At 44.2% G+C, this 17,013-nt stretch overlaps 2 protein-coding genes across 2 annotated transcripts; one reads left to right on the top strand and one right to left on the bottom strand.

Moving 5' to 3' along the window:
- Positions 1-339: 339 nt before the first annotated feature.
- Positions 340-6,082, top strand: LOC311154070 (C-type lectin domain family 2 member L-like). The gene is made up of 5 exons (XM_084206255.1): positions 340-534; positions 1,187-1,270; positions 2,101-2,285; positions 3,031-3,131; positions 4,593-6,082. The coding sequence occupies exons 1-5, from the start codon at positions 486-488 to the stop codon at positions 4,708-4,710; spliced, it is 537 nt and encodes a 178-aa protein (XP_084062381.1). The 5' UTR covers positions 340-485; the 3' UTR covers positions 4,711-6,082.
- Positions 6,083-8,204: 2,122 nt separating this feature from the next.
- LOC311154019 (natural killer cells antigen CD94-like) lies at positions 8,205-16,318 on the bottom strand (the record flags this gene model as incomplete). Its single annotated transcript, XM_084206168.1, has 7 exons — positions 8,205-8,340; positions 8,954-9,066; positions 9,497-9,648; positions 9,997-10,137; positions 10,759-10,857; positions 12,028-12,105; positions 16,237-16,318. The coding sequence occupies 7 exons, from the start codon at positions 16,316-16,318 to the stop codon at positions 8,205-8,207; spliced, it is 801 nt and encodes a 266-aa protein (XP_084062294.1).
- Positions 16,319-17,013: the final 695 nt, after the last annotated feature.

Raw genomic sequence — 17,013 nt, 5'->3', positions numbered from 1 at the left:
CCCTTCTCCATACAAAAGAAGAAAATTAATAAATATTAAACAAATACAACTGGGGGAAAAAACAAACCATAAAAAACCCCAAAACACCGAAAAAAGCAAAGCCAAAATAGAAAATCCCACCAGACAAAACTAAACCAAACCAGATCCTTCTCCCTTCGTGTTAGTTCCTGGAATCTGCCGATGTCACAGGATCCCGGTGAGATTGTAGGAGCCGACTTCTCCTTGAAAGCGTCCCCATTTCCTATTTCTCTGGAGTTGCGGAGTGACTGCTCCGGGCCCGAGGCCCCGCTCGGCACGGAGCCCGGGCTCTGTGGCCATGCCCCTGGGGGCCGGCGTATCCCGGCAGCGGGGCCAGCGCCGGCGAGGGGAGCAGCGAGGGCAGCGAGGGGAGCAGCGGCAGCGAGGGGAGCAGCGAGGGCAGCAGGGGCCGGGCTCGCCGCGGCCCGAGCGCGGCCGGGGGCCCCGGCCCTGCCCGCCCCTCGCCCATGGGCGGCGGCGCCGAGCGCGGCGGCTCCGCGGGGCGCGGCACCAAAGGTGACGGGCGGGGGACACCGAGGGGCCGCGCTGGGATGCGGGGGGAGCCGGGCCATCCCTGCGGAGCGTGGGGAGCCGGGGATGCCCCCCGGGAGACGCCGCACCGCTGGAAAGGCCCCGGGCTGGCGGCGGAGCCACTGCCCGGAGAGGGGACCCGGCTGTGGGGACGCCTCGGCCCGGCACTGCCCGAACAGCCGGACACGGGGCCGCGGGGGGCGGGTGTGCTTCCACAGCCCTGGAGGGGACTGGGGAGCAAAAGGAGGCTAAAAAACCGTGACTGTGAGATAAAGCTGGACATTTCTCAGGAAAAGTTTTGGGCTCCAGAACCGCTGGCTTTTCTTATTTCACTTATCACTGCCGTTTTTAGGTACTTAGTGTCCATCGTCATTTTTCCCATGCTCGTTTCTTTCTCTTTGGATCGCTTTAAAAAGTAAATCGCTTTTGTAACTAAAATTTACAGTAACTCAGAGATCTTGTTAGCTGATAAGCCTTGTGAACATAAGCTAAATATTTTTGCTCCCAGCCTGCTCTCCACAGAGAGTTGTTTTTTTAAGAGCTTTGTGTGTCCTGGGCTCTATTCCCCCGTCAGCTGGTTCTTATTTGTTATTTTGGGTTTGTTTTGTTTTTTAATTCCTTGCATTCATTTGTTCAGGTCTGTTCTCGAACATCTGGCTGTGGCGAGCTGTCGCTGGGGTCCTTACTGCTGCTGTCATTTTGATTTCATGTATTCAGTTTGGTAAGTAAGGAAATTTAAAAGAAAATATAATTAGCAATAGAAATTAGGAGAGTTTGGGGTTTTATTCTTGGAGGGTGCTGAGGCCCTGGCACAGGGTGCTCAGGGAAGCTGTGGCTGCCCCTGGATCCCTGAAGTGCCCAAGGCCAGGCTGGATGGGGCTTGGAACAACCTGGTCTGGTGGAATCTGTCCCTGCCCATGGCAGGGAGTGGAACAAAATCATCTTTCAGGTCACTGTCAACCCAAGCCACTCTGTGATCTTGTGTGAATCTGTGATTTCTGTTTGAAATTGTGGGCCAGTGCAAGAGCAGCTCCACATGCTTCAGTGGGGCTACGAGGGCTCAGTTTAGTGTTAGTTTACTTTTGGTATCAAGTTTGTCACATCATTGTTGGTCTTAATCCAAGTTCAAGAAAACAAATAACAACAGGAAGATTGTCCTACCAATGTGCAGTCCTTCAAAAATGACACTATAATAAACGAAATTATTAATTCAACAGTGAGGAAGCAATGCATGCAAAAACTGGAGTTGTTGGAATTTTTAAGCTGTAGAAGAGTCCTTGGGTGACACTTTATGATCACCTTCTCAGCTATTTCTACCAACCTGTCCCTGACCATCCTTTTAAGGATATGTCAAGAGGCAGAAGGGTGCAGGATCCAGAATATATGATTAGTTTGCAATAATTATTTCAGTTTGCAATAATTATTTCAATTTCTTCAGGGCAAAAGAAACAATGCTGTGGCTAGATTGGGATTATTTTAGATGATGCAGTCAGAAACTAAAACCTTTCCCAGCTGTAAGAAATGGGTAGATTATTTTTTGTCTTTTCCCAGTAAAGCCTTCTCTGGCCAAAGTGTTTCCAGTGTGTCCTCCCCTGGAGCTGTGTCCATCAGGCTGGCTGTACTTCCAGAGGAAGTGTTACTTTCTCTCAGAGAGTGAGGCTGCCTGGAACTCCAGCCAGAGCCAGTGCTCTTCCTACAACGCTTCCCTGCTGGTTATCGAGAATCACCAGGAGCTGGTAAGGGAACCACAGGGGGATCCTGTTCTCCCCCAGTTCTCTTCCAGGGAACTGCTTCTGCATCCTCCTCAGCTGAACAGTTAGGAAGCTGATGTAAGACCACAATGAGTCACAGCTTGCAGAAGATTTCGTGCCTCTTCTCCCTGAAAACAGGAAACATCAGTTTGAGCAGTTGATGGTTTAGAAAACCTCTGGGTACTTGTCTGAATTAAATTTGGTGCTGCTCACAGCTATAAATTGTCATATTGAGGGCATCTGTCAGGGTAAACACTGTTGCATCCCATTTTTCTTTAATTAAACAATTGTTTTCTCTTTACAAACAATTGTTTTATCTTTAATTAAACAATTGTTTAAAATATTGAGATAGGTTAATGACACACAAGTTGGTAAATATATTAATTGTGACCTTAGGAGATAGTTACCCAAAGTGTAGCTTGGAGCATTTTTTTTCTATATTATACTGCAGTATTAGGAAAGATTCCAACCTGAACAAAGGCCTAGGAGAACATATTCATCTGTATTTGTTTCAGACCTTGATAGCAGACCTTGGTATTTTAGAATAGCCTCTCTCGAGGTCAGTCAACCCTATCCCAGTCACCAGTCTCTGTGTATTTAGGTTTTAATATTGTTTCTTCAGCAGGAAAGGCTAGATTGTTGTTTTGCTTTTGTCCCGGATCAAAGACTTTGTATTTTGCTAGCTGAACTGAACATACAGAACTTTTCTCATGTGGGTTTATTCCTACAGAGGTTTATGATGAAGATAACAAAGCAAGACCCATGGATTGGACTCTATAAAAGAAATGAAGAGTTCTTTTGGGTAAATGGAAAAGCATTAGACAATGAACTGTAAGTTGACTTGGAGGGGTTTTCTGGTGATATTTGATTATAGGGGAGTAAGAAAAATAATACAGATCTAGTGACTTGTAGGAAATCTCTGTTATTATGTTGAAGGGATGGAGAGGGTATGGAATGCACTGAAGATTTCACACGGCATTGTTAAAACTGTGGCAGATGAAAGCTAGCGGATGAGTTTGTAAGGTTGAGAAGCAACAGGAGGCAGGCTGATGGTAACAGACATTAGAGAAAGTGAAACCAAGAGACACAAAAGCAGCGGGAGGAAGGGAATTGGGGGAGGAAGGGAATATTACAGTAACACGAATTCCTCATCATAGAATATATTTTGCAACAATATACAACTGCATGTAAGCTGCGTGAAGTTAATAGCAAAGATTTTGGGAGATTTCATTTTTATAGAATGTTCCTGAGAAAGAGGCTGCTGGAGGAGAAGGTAGGTATGAATTTATGTTGTGTGAGCTGCTCTGTGGCCAGGGCCCTGAGCTCTGTGCCAGCAGTGCCAGGTATGGGGCACTTTGTTCCTCTCCCTGGCAGCTGTCCCATCTCCTCAGAGTCTGCTGCAGCTCATCCTGGAGCAGCTGCTAGCAGGAGTTGGCAGAATTACCATTGATAGGCATAAGCAAGGAGATTTCACAAGTCTGAAATTACCTTAAAAAGTGGAAAATTGAAATACTTTTAAGTCTGTGACACTATTGCTGATGTATGACTACATTCACTTCATCCCCAAACCCTGAAGGCTTGATCTGACAAAGGCATTTAATGTGAGATGTGAGGAGCACATGGGCACCTCAAGTTGAAAACTGCAGTCCTTCCCACTCTTTTATACCCTTTCTCCAGTAGAAACATCCACTGATGCTTTCATTTTCAGTGAGGTTCTTCCCATCCTTGGACTTCTGCCTCACTGCTTGCCTCAAAATGCCCCTCCTGAAGGGGAGGGCAAACACCTTGATATCTAAGCTCAGGTGTCACTACACTGGTGGAATCTGTCCCTGGTGGGGATTTGTCCCTTGGCTTTTCCAGAGACCATTCCAGTTTGCTTGGCATATCCATAGAACTTTTGTTTGAGAACAGAGTTGCTGAAGGAGTCCTCTACCTCTTACGTAGGGACACCTACGGTGTGGAAACCGAGGTTTGCTTGTTGTTTCCCCCCACCCCCTTAACCATGGTGCAAGGGTGTGTTTCACATTCTGTGACCACTAAACAAGATGCAGGAGTACTACAAGTGCTGGATTTTCTGTTCTGGGTACAAGATACCATTAAGAGAAGACAATCTTCATGGTGTTCTCTTCAAGGCACAAAACAGCATCCTCCTGTGGTGCCTTGCCTTAGCCAAATCAGGCTTTATTCCAAGAGAATTCAAAGAGAATCTGAGATGCCCATAGCTGCCTTTGCTCTATTGCAATATTTGATTGTGGGTGTCCAAGTAATCCTGTCTTCCCTTCTCCCTGACAGGTTTGAAGTAAAAGGCTCTGGCAGCTGTGCCTATCTGGAGTCCAGAGGAGTCTCAGCCTCAGGATGTTATTTAACTAGGAAATGGGTCTGTAGCTTGAATATCAACTCAGCAAGATAAAGATGGACAAAACCACCAGCCCTGACTCTCAGAGCTCTGATGTAATGCCTACACAGGCTATGTCTACACTTTGGAACCTGGGAATATGTCCCAGCTCCTACCCAGAGGTGAATGACTTTTCTGGTAGCCAGAATTCTCCACCCACGGAAGAAGGCTTTAAAGATACCATTTTAAAGGCTCTCTTCACATTTTTCCAGCTACTGCCCAGCTGGATTTCTTTTTGCTGTACCATCAGTATTTCCTCTGTTTACTGTTCTCTTGTAGGAGCAGCTGCTCTTTCTTTCCCTTTTTGGTGTACAGTTGGAGGTTTTTGTTCTGCTTTTCCTTTGCCAGGCTATGTGTACATGGGTGGTGAAGTGTCTGAAGGGCTGCCAGTGCCTCGTGGATACAGGGCAATGCAGAAATGAACACTGTTGTTTTAGACAGGATCACAGCACATTCCTCGCTTTCCATTTGATGAGAAGTACCTTGCATTGTATTCCATGTTTTGTTAATGTTGTGTTACATTAATTTTGTTAAATCCTGGTGATAACACTGTCAAGCTGATTTACGTAGCTGCACTGCACCTGAAGTTATCCTCACAACACTTTCTTCAGCCAAAAAGAGGTTACAATAGATAACCTGAGCATCTGCACTAATGGGGGTGGAGAAGAGTTTGAACCAGAGGAGTGATAGTGAAACTGCAGACATTAATTTGTCAATGTAGTGCAAGGAGGCAAAATCAGGAGAAGAGAATGAGAGAATTAGCAGCAAGGGATATTTCTCTGTGTTTCCCTTATGCTTTGTGCCTGTCATGGTGTGAAGCTTCTGAGCAAGGGGACATTTCCAGATGGACAGTCAGTGTTTCCTGGTGTAGGTGACATTTTCAGCAGCAGCCTCCAGTGCTCTTGGATTGCTGAGAGCCTGAACAGGATTAGGGCACAATCCCTCTGATTGTCTGAGTCCCACACATGTCTAGCAGGTTGTCCAAAGATTAAAAGTGTCATTTGACCCAGATGAAGCAAATTTGCCTGGAAGGAATATAACTATGAAGTTTCCAGAGAAGGAAGAATGGGAAGTTCACCTTCATTATTTTCTGTGACAGAAGGACTTGACTGTAGCAGGACCATACACATGGATAGTGTCAGCATCTTGTGCCTTTCAGAAGTTTATTAAATATAATCACTAATTTTGCTGGATTACACTTTTCTTAATTGCTTGTATTCTTTATAGGCACAGTAACAGGACTCTACAGTATGAAAAGCCTAATTTTCTATTTATTTATATGTTGGGGGGAAGGTGTTATTCTGCAATGTTTTTACATTAACCTGATTCTGAAGGATATGGTATGTGCAATAGTCCTGAAAAGATACTTAATAAATATCTTTACAGAGCCTCTGAATTACAGTGGTTTGTATCTTAATATTGGGATATTAAAAGTATTTTTCATCTCAGGCACCATTTTGGTGAAAAATAAAATCTGAAGCAAAGTAAAATATTCATGTTTTGAACATGAAAAATCTTTAATCATAATGTTGGGGCTGACATGAAACAGAATATTTGATCCAAAAAAAATGCTTTTCCCTTTTTAACACCTCATAATGAGTCAGACTTTTAACAAAAGGTTAAAAAGTGAAAGCTCTTCTGGAATCTGACTCCTCAGGGATGCAATGAACTTCTTCGGTAATGTTAAGAAAAGAATAGTGAAGCTGCAAGCTCTGCCACCTTGCTTTACTCAGAGTGGAGTTTGATGAAGTACTTCAATGGTAATTTTTTTTTCCTTTTTTCTTTTAAAAAAGTGACAGCTTAAATTGTAGGTAAGAACTTCAGTAAGGCCCTGCAAAAACTTATTTAATTACAGGAATAATTAACCTAAACACCACAGCTAATTTGAGAGAAGCCAGCATGCAGGAGTTTCTTTTTTTTTGTTAAGTTCAGCATGAATCAAGAATGATCTGCCAGAAAACCAGCATTGTCAACTCCCCTGCATGGAGAAGGGTGTGCTGGGAGTAGCCTGAAGTGAAAATTTCTCAGCAGTCAGAAATTGTCTCTCTATAAAGCATGCATCATAGAGGTATAGATGATTATCTTACTCATTTCAGACTTTTTCCTTTTCTTTGCTTCTCTGTCTAGAATGAACAAACCAATCCTCTTCCCCTCACGTGCTGTGCTGAGTTTGGGGGATTTTTGTTGTTTCCTCTTACATAACAGCACTTTCTCATGGGTCTTGAGCTGCTGATGCTGCATTCTGCATGACAAATCTGTGCTGGGATTTTTGTTGTTGTTGTTTGAAGGAAAATCCCTGAGGGTACATTTCACTTTTTAATCTGCAGCCCTAAAGTGCTGGACATTAACCTTCCCCAGGCATGCACAGCTATGAAAAAACATCTCTGAGAAACTGCAGCTGCCTTTATTTGTGTGCATCAGAGCAAAGATGAGGTAAAGGCTCACTATCTCAAAAGCCATGTTAGACTTGTTTCTCATTGCTGTAAGGACTTAAATTCCAGTTGGTGCCATTTTTTTTAGAGTAGCACCTTCAATTCATGACATTTCTTCTTTTTTTTGTCAAACATGTGAATCTAATAAAGGCACTAGGTCAGACTGCTCTTAGCATTTTTGTATTCTAGATCCAGAAAAACATTTATTCATGACACTTCAATGCCTAAGTAATGCATTTACTGAGTGCACTCCCAGGCATTAATTTCACCAGTCTTTGTCTTTGTCTCATCATACCATAATTGTGGAATTTACAATGTAAATTGGAATTTTCAATGTAAGGGGACAAAATATAGGTGGAGAGGAAGGTAATCAACTTTATTTCCTTGCACTGCAATGTTGTTTTACAGCTCAAGCCCCTTCCCTAGTTAATCCCTTCAGATTCCAAGGCTCAGCACCAGAAGAGGATGGGAGCAATCAGCACATTAACCACAAGTGTTACAAGTCACTCCATGCCTGCTCTGCTGTCTACACCCAGTAGCTGTGCAGCAGCTTTGAATAAGACACTGTCCAATAATTGCATTTTTTTCCAGCCCTCAAGTGACTTCTGTGAGTCACAATTAGACCCCAAGGAAAAAAACCACAAAACCCCAAGCCCGCAAACTTCAGCAAACACTAAAATCCTGAAACCCAAATAAGAAGTCCTCAGCTCAGCAGCTGCCTGCAGGCAGGGCTGACAGCAGAGGGCCCAGCACATCTTTCATCCCCCACAAGGGCCACAATTCCTGCACATCACACTGTTTATGTGCACAGTGCTCCTCCCCACGAGTATCTCTTCTCCTCTGACCCTTCCTGAGGCAGCTGCTGCCAAAATCTGTCTGTGTGAAGGCTCAGCACTCCAGAATCCTCGTCTGCCAACTTGCAGCCCTGTTGCAGGACCTGTCTTCTGACTTCTTAGGGAGCACAGCAGAGTGCAAATTTCCCTGCAAGTCTGATGAAAATTATTTACATCACAAGTTGGTTTGTCTGTAAAATGGGTCTTTTGATAAGAAGCTCTTCCTGCTGTCTGGAAATGTGGCTCAGAGCACCAGCAACGTTGCATTCTTCTTACAGATCCACTCCTTTAAAGTCTGGCAGTTATCTTCCTGGATCAGGTTTTTCCTTCTATAAACAGCACAGCTCTTGTCAGCCTCCATGCTTTTTAGAGCTGTCCTGCTGAGAGACCAAAAGGAATGCAATGAGTTGCTGGGTTTAAACTCAGCACTGCTTAAAACTCCTGGTGGTGCTCTGGGTAAGGGGGATGGATGATGCCCTCTTGACCCCCCCCTTGAAGGACAGCAGCTGTGCAGAGGTGGGTTGGCACTCCCAGCAGGGACTGCTGGCCTCTGAGGGATGGATGCTTAGGATTATTAGTGTTACAAGGATAAGGATCCTCCCTGTGTAGCCTTAGTGCTGAAGAAAGCTGCACAGATCCCAGCCAATGCTCTGTGGTGACAGGCATCACCTTCAACAGAGGCAGGCAGCACATGGTCTTCAAAGTGAGTTTGTTGGCAGGGATTTTAGCAGAAGTCAGTAATAATATCTCTGCATTAATAAATATATGAGCTGTGGCGATGGTTAGTCCTGGAGGCAGAAATCAGTTTCCCAAAGTACCCAGCAGGAACCTGTTGACCTGGAACTGGCCATGAAATAGACTCTGAATAGGTACCTGAGGCTGCAGACTTAGATCTGTGCTTTGGGTAATTAGCTCAGATTCAGAATTGTATTTCCAAGCAGGGATACCACACTTTGCTTTCCCCAAAGATATCCTCCCCCCAAAAATCATCACCTCTTTTCTTTTAGTCTGTGATCTTCCACTGAACTCCAGGTTTTCTCCGTGTCTTCAGTGGCCAAGCCAATCCAGATATATTTGGTATCTTTGTCTTTGTTGTCTATAAATTCCTGTGAAATGATTAGAAGGATGTTAACCTGACAGAAGAGCTTTCCTGCTGTGCCTAGGTCATGCTCCTGCCTCATGCACAGCTTTTATTTCCTCTTGCAGAGCAAGGGCAGGGATGCAGCCATGGCAGAGCAGCCCCTTACATCAGCCCACACACACGAGGAGCCTCCTCTCTTCCCAGAGCCAAGCAGTGGAAAGTCCCCAGCATTTCCTCTTCCCAGTCAGAACTACTTTGGTTTCCACATTTGGCACCTCTTGTGCTTCTCCTCTTCAGTTCTGCTCTGCTGACATTCCCAAGCCCAGCTCTTGGGCAGGGACACTCAGATCCCTTCCCTGGTGGGGCTCCTGCTTGTCTGTGTGTACTCTTGACATCCAGGCCATTTTCTCTTGGAGAAATGTTTGGCTGAGGCCTGTCACTGCTGCAAGACTCACCATCTCAATTTCATCCTCAATGACAAGCAGCTGGGATTTCCTGGCCAGGCAGTTTTTCTGGCTGTCCTCCCAGCTCCTGGCCTCCTCAGAGAAGAAGTAACATCTGCCCCTGTGCAGCTGCCAGCCAGGGGGACACAGCTCACACGGTCTCCCTGTGGGTGGACAGGGGGAATATTTAGCTCCTGCAATGGATGGAATTCCTCCCCCTGTTTATGAACCATTGTCTGGAAAGTGTTCTCCAGGACAAGAGGAGGATATATGGAATTTCTGACAGCAGCTCCTGGCAGATAGAAATGTAATAAAAATACTTGAAACTTTATATCAACAGAGGAGCAAGACTGTCATGATTAAAACGTTAGTTTAGACTTTTCACTGCTCTGCAGGAGCACCATGCTTCCTGAGTTCCCATAAACTGCAGGGTGTCAGAGAAATGGGAACAGAGACAACAGAACTGTGCACACCACACATCCTCTATGATGGAAAGGAGTAATGTATCTCACCCTGTCCACCTTCACACAGCTCCTCCATGAGCTGTTTCAGGAGTGCTGCTGAGACAGTCCTCTCTGAAGAAATGTCACTGCTGGTGCTGTTCAGACCATAGTGGGGCAAACCTCCTGATTTTCCTGCTCTGTCCTTCAAAACTGGAACAGCCCAAAGTCAAAAAAAAAAAATTAAAAAAAGAGAAAGAGGTCATGGTTAACAACAAGGATAAGAAAATGCAGTCTTTGTACCCAGAGCTGTACTGTGAATGTGAGGATGTCTCTGTGAACATTGCCTGGTACAGACAGTTATGAGCAAACACAATGAGTAAAACTCAGTGAGCAAAGCCCTCCTGAGAATATGTTCATGGAATGGCTTGGCTTGAAAAGACCTTAAAGATAATTTCATTCCAAAACCCTCCTGCCATGGGCAGGGACACCTCCCACTATCCCAGCTTGCTCAGAGCCCCATCCAGCCTGGCCTTGGACACTGCCAGGGATGGGGCAGCCACAGCTGCTCTGGGCACCCTGTGCCAGGGCCTCACCACCCTCACAAGGAAGAATTTCTTCCTCATGTCCAATCTAAACCTGCTCTCTGTCAGTGTGAAGCCATTCCCCCTTGTCCTGTCACTCCAGGCCCTTGTTGAGAGTCTCTCATTTCCTGTATTTGTGTACAAGTTGACACCTTTTAGTGTGACAGTAAGGGAATTTTTCTCTCAGCTCTTTCAGAGGTTTAACCATGTCTGCAGTGAAGGGGTGAAGCAGGAGGCAGGATCTACTCACACTGCTTGGCTTGTATGGCCACGACTCCCAGCAGGATGAGCACGAGGACTGCCAGGACCAGCGCCACATAGAACCAGGCTGAGCTCCTGTGGCAGCAGCCTGCAGGGAGGCAGGAGGAAGAGCAGCTTAAGGTCCTGGCACTCTTAAACTTAACACTGGGGAAACAACAGAGAAACCATCTGCCTAAAATCAATCTGCTGTCAGGAGGATGCAGTGGCATTTAACTTATTAAAAATCTGCATCTGTTTTGCACACATGGAAGTGAAATCAAAATGTTTGGTCTCATAGAGCAAGTGATTGTCAACCATTAAGAATTTGGCTTTTCTCCTTTGACTTATTTTTCTCAAGCATTATCTCCTCTCACCTACCCACACACACCCTGCAGGACTTTGCAGAGTAATTCAGGGAAAGTATCAAGGATGGGCTGAGGTGTCAGGGACAGGCTGTGGTGTCTGTCAGGGATGGTTGTGGTGTCTGTCAAGAACAGGCTGAGGTGTCAGGGATGGGCTAGGGTGTCACAGGAACGGGCTGTGGGGTGTTCCTCCTCTCTGCTCCCAAGCATTGCTGTTCCTGTCCTGCAGTGCAAAGGAAACTTCCCTAAGCGCACAGGGAAAAAAGCCCCATACTGACACCCCCGGCACAGCACAGGGAAGTGCATCAACCAAGCATCTCTCCAGCTGTTTGGCATTGGTCCTGTGAGAGAGGGAAACACTCAGGAAGCTGCAGAACCCGAGCAGATTTAGGGTTAAGGTGCCTGTTCCACAAGACGCAGATGTGCTCTGTCATAACCTCTGTTTCCCTGCCCTTGGCTGCATGAGATGAGCAACTGCTCCATCCTCTGGCTGCCTGGCCTATCTGGTATGATGTTCCCAGTACAGGGAGGGTGACAATCACCAGGGCACTAATGGCACATAGAGACCTGGGCATTACCCTGCTTCCAAAGCCAAATGCATCCCTGGGACTCTTCCCCCACAAGGGTTCTAAAAAACCCATTTATGTGTTTTTTTTAAACCAATTTTTCATTGCTTTACTACATTTCCAAGGTAGGGCACAAAGGCATTTTTAGAAATTATTTTTAAAACATCTCTCAGTATTATTTTTAAAAGGAAAGTGTAAAATCCGAGAAGCCAGGAAGAAAAGCAGCAGATGAAATGACAGAGAGCCCTTCACTGAGAGAGTGCACATAAAGGCTCTTGATAACAGGTTTCACTGGTGGGCAATAGGAAAAACTCCATCTATAATTAGTAACCAAACAAAATTGCACAGTACCAGGAGCGGAAGTCTCTGCTCTGCTGCTCCCTTGGGGCTGGGGCTTCACATGCAGCTCAGCATATGTGATGGTGTTTCCTGTAAGGAGAGGGCAGCGCTGACATTTGTGGCTGTGCCAGTCACCGAGTGGAAGAACAATAAAGGCAGAGCCTGCATGAAAAGGGGGGTGTGTTTCCAGGGCTGCTTGTTCAGCATTTTCCTTTTCCTAGGCAACGGCAGGCGAGATGATGATTTACCACTTCCTCCTGCTGTCAGGCAGGAAAAGCCTCCTCCATAAGCTCTGAACTGCTGGGTGCTGTGTGGCTGGAGCAGGAGCCAAACAGGCTGAAGGATGGGAAGGACCTGGATCCTATCCATGGCAAGCATCCCATCTGTTGCTAAGGCATCTCAGAAGGTACCACAGGGGCTGGAGGAGCATCAGACCCGCCACTGCTCCCTGGGGCAGAGAGGTGCCAAATGCAAACCAGCACTTAGAGAAATGCTGCTGCAGCATGGTAATTCCTGGGGGCATTCCTGACCTGTGAGTGCTTATCCCAGGATATTTCAGGTGCTGCCTGTAGCAGCATTGGACCTGATGGTCAAAGACATCCTTTTCCAAAAGCACGTTGCCAAAACAAAACCAAAAATGGCATTGAAATCTCACGGTGTGGGTTCAAGGCACGTGGATCTTTCTGAAGTTGTTTTCAATATCATTTACCTGGGTATTTTGCAGAGCTACTGATTAGTGTTATGGAAGGTATTTGCACCTTTGGGACACTGCTTTTGGTTCCATAAATGGAGAGATTTTTATCCATCTGTATCAAGAATAAGCTTCTGTGCTACCACCCTAGTTTGTGACCACTGGGGCTTTTAAAAAGAAGTGTTGAATTAAATTTCACTGATCAGGGAAAAACTTGGCAGAGGAAGAGAGTCTCATTAGGTTAAAATGAGGCAGCATTTCATATGAGAATTACTGACGTATAGAGAGGTTTTACAGTTAAAAAACCACTGAGAACCTGATTGGCAAATAAGGGTATTCATATAGGGGAGACACTCTATGCTTTAGAGAATATGACCTAATACACTTGGTTGTTTGCTTTCTTTCAATTTATTAATTCAATGAACAACAGAAAAATTTGTAAATTGAATGTAATTGTTCTCAAATCAAATGCCCTAAAAGTTTTTCTTCTTAGAATGCAAATAATTTCCCAAAAACACTCAGGGCTTTTAAACTTTTACATGCACTAGCCCTGTAAATGGAGGTACTTCTAAAATCAGTATTTTAGACATTCTGCTACAATTAGTAAATAATTTGCCTCTCAAATGCACATTTATTCCTTCAAATAATATCTCTAAGTCTGTAAGAAAAAAACTCATCCATGCAAGCTGAATATTTAACCAAAATCATTCCTTCTATTACAGCGTGTGCTGGCTGGTATGATTATTTGAATGCTGAAATGATTATTTGAGTGCAGAGTCCTCAGAAGTCAGCAGGGGGTTTTAAAACACCACATAACCTTAATTCTGCTGGATGCTTCCACACCCTCACCTAATTCAACAACAAGGTGGAGATCTCTGTCAGCCACTGAAACTGAAATTTCACTGCACTTCCCTGTGCCTGTTGTCAGGTGCAGAAAAACATCTCTGTGTACTGGAAGCTTCTGCTTGGTGAATGTGCAGCTAGAGAGTGCTCCTGGGGAGGTTCATTCGGGAATGGTGTGTCCAGATGTGGGCCAGCACATCCAGGGGTCTGGGGCAGCTCCAGAGGCTCCAGGTGGCCCTGGTGAACACCCAGAGCAGCCCAGGAAATTAAGGAGGGGAACAAGAAGTTAAGGGCACAACCAATAGCAGGCTACAACTGCTTGTGGGTTAGTTTGGTGGTAGAATTCAACTCTCCCTGGTTTGTCCTGTTCCCAAGGAAAGTTCTGTGTAGCCACCCAGGATTCATAATCAGGCAGCTCTCAAATTATCTTTGAGGGAACTGGGAGACAAAAACTGCTGGAGTCTTTCACTGGAAATGGATTTTCAGTTGTGCTTATCCTTGCTGGGATTTGGGAACACTTTTCTACTTTTGAGCACCTGTTTTGAAGCACATGAACAGTAACAGTACCTGCACAGATAGTGCCATTGCTAAATCCTCCTCAACGCACTCTGGCAGAGCATCCAAGAATCCCCTCGTCCCTATGGTAAAGCAGGGGACCCCAACGTCTGGGAGAAATGATGCATCTGACTCCATTGATATCAGAAGGCTAATGAATTATTTTATTATACTATATTATTTTATACTATATTACAATATATGTGAAACTGCACAAGCACTCAACTCAACTGCCCAGAATCTGGTGACTCTCTGCTGACCGACAGTCTGCACACACACTTGGCCCTGACAGGCCAAGGAAACAAAGCACCATCACTCTGGGTAAACCACCTCCATATTGCATTCTACTCTGGCACAACACAGGAGCAGCAAGTGAGATAAGAATTGGTTTTTCTTTCTCTCAGGTTCCTGGCTGGGATTCCCAGAAAACATCCTTGGGCACAAGGAAGTTGTGCCTGCTTTTCTCTGTGAAGAGAAATGCGGCCACACGTCCCTCTTATCCAGAGTGCCTGAGTGACAGCTGAAGTCCAGCTGTAAGTCCAAGCCAAATCAAACAAAATGTATTTGAGTATAATCAGACACAAGAGTGGGGAAAGTGAGACTGGGAGCTATAACACTGAAGAAAAGATTAGTTAAGAGATTTTATCTCTCTATATTTGAGATAGAATAACAAAGACTCGTAGAACTACTGGGTGGATCTCTGGTGCCTGTTTCTTAAAGGGGATGGAAGCACTGGAGTTTGAACAGAACATCCACAAAAATGATTAGCATTTTTGAGAAGTTAAATATTTAAAGGGAACACACTTAATTACCATGGACAGTAACTTCATGCAAGAAAATATCAAGAGTTAAAATCTGTTCAACAAAAGTTTACTAAGAGCCATCCACATATAATGATAAATTTCATTGGAACTGGCCTGTCCAAAATTGAGCTTTTTCTTTAGGCAGCATGATCAAGGACTAGTTTTGGATGTCTTCTAATCAAGATTTGATGTCTGTCTCCCTTCACAAATAAGTTTTATCCCTTTGGATACTGGGTAAAATTCCAGGCAAGCCCTCTTTGCATTGCACAGGTTACAGCAGTGCAAACAACATCCACAGGTGCATGAACACAGAGTTTAAGGTAGTATTTCAGGCCATATATATAATAAAGTATATATATATATTTAATAAATATCTATAATAAAGTGAACTAATTTTTATCTTTTGGATACCAGTCTTGTAAAAAATATATAAAAGGTATTATTTTCTGTCATTTAAGTGCATGTATTCAGAGCACCATCATCACTATTAATCTCCATTGTAAGTAGAACATCTAAAAATGTTCTTTACACAATGTTGTTTCCTTAAGGGATTAAATACAATAATTATGAATGAAAGCATGAAAATATCCTTAGTCTGATGCCACAAGCATTTCTTATTTGCTCATAATAAGCTGTCATTCATGTTAGATGTGATCCAGAATTTTGTCCAAATGCTTTCATGAATGTATTACATTTTTTTTCCAAGTAGTAGAAATGTCACTTCAGAAAATTTATCATTTCCTTAACCAGAATACCAGTTTAATTCTTTGGGGCATTTTTACAAAAAATATGAAATGATCACAGATTGCTAATTTGGTTCTGGAAAATCAACTCTGGAAAATTAAAGAGAAAGAGCAAGAAGTTTTTAGAGGGCATTCAGTACTTCCTTCAGTGACAGTGGCTGCACTTTGGACTGCTACTAGTTTCCTGATTTACTGATTAATTCCCTGCTCCTTTTCCATGAACATAAACATTGATCTGATTTGTGGGCTAAGTGGAGTCTAGCCCACAATTCAGTGGAGCATTGTCTTGATCATGTTACTCATTTAAAAAGAAATGTTATGCTCATTACTCAACTAGTGAACACTTTTTCTTTCTCATTCTGTTACTTAAAGCCTGGGACCAGACCTGAGCTGCTGCTCCTTGGTGGTTCTGCCTTGGAGCAGCTTGGCTGATTTCTACTGTAAGGATCTCAGCCACTATTCCACCTTCTTGCCCTTCCCATGCAGCATCTTATGGCATTCTTTTAGTTTTACTCAATTTAAATTGTGAGAGAGAAAGAGAGAGAGAGCCCAAGAGAGCAGAGAGTGTGTGCCCAAGAGGTTTTACCTGCGTTTGGTGTCTCTGAAAGAGCGTGTGGCCTTTCCCTCGGCAGCATCGCCACGGCCGCGTAGGTGACATCCCCTGCCATCCGTGAGCCTGTCCTCAGAGCTATGGAAAGAGCAGCTTTAACTTAGTCATTTGCATCCTGTCTCAGGTTTGCCTGCCTCCAAAACACTCACATGCTGTGCTATGGCTCTGAGGAAGGCTGAGAAACACAAAAAAAGGAAGTCACTGAGTTACTTCTTTCAGTGCAGCTTCAAAGCCTGTTTTCAACCCCCATTCTGTCTCTTCTTGCCCTTCAGAATACAAGAGAAATGAAGATTAAAGCCCATCATTTTTACTAATATATGAGAAAAAAATCTTGTTGGTCAAAGCACAGGGAATTCTCTAAGGAATGCCCAAAAATGGACTTACACAGGTATGAAAGGTTTGCTGGTTCTCAGGAGAATAGAGAGCACGATTTCTGTGCTGTGGCTGTTCTGTGCATGATCTGACACAGCCTATCCACCTAAAAGAAAGACAAACAAGAAGTACATGTAACAGTGTAAGGTGTCTTGGAGTTAATGTACTGCAACCACACAGCTTCAAACATGTAACTCAAATTCTAACCACAGAGTACTTCAATGGTTTAACAGCTGAATTTTGGTGATATTGATGATGTATTAACATGAGCTCAAAATAAAATATAAAAAAATAAAATCAATGCTTTTTACAAGAATGTTTCCATACTTTACTTTAACTATAGTTACAAGGAGCTGCTGTTCCTACATTGCTTGAACTATT

The sequence above is a fragment of the Fringilla coelebs genome (genome assembly GCF_963513975.1).
Source record: "Fringilla coelebs genome assembly, chromosome: 5".
Taxonomy (NCBI): Eukaryota; Metazoa; Chordata; class Aves; order Passeriformes; family Fringillidae; genus Fringilla; species Fringilla coelebs.
Note: the sequence above shows the minus strand (reverse complement) of the source record. Positions and strands in the feature narration are given on the sequence as shown.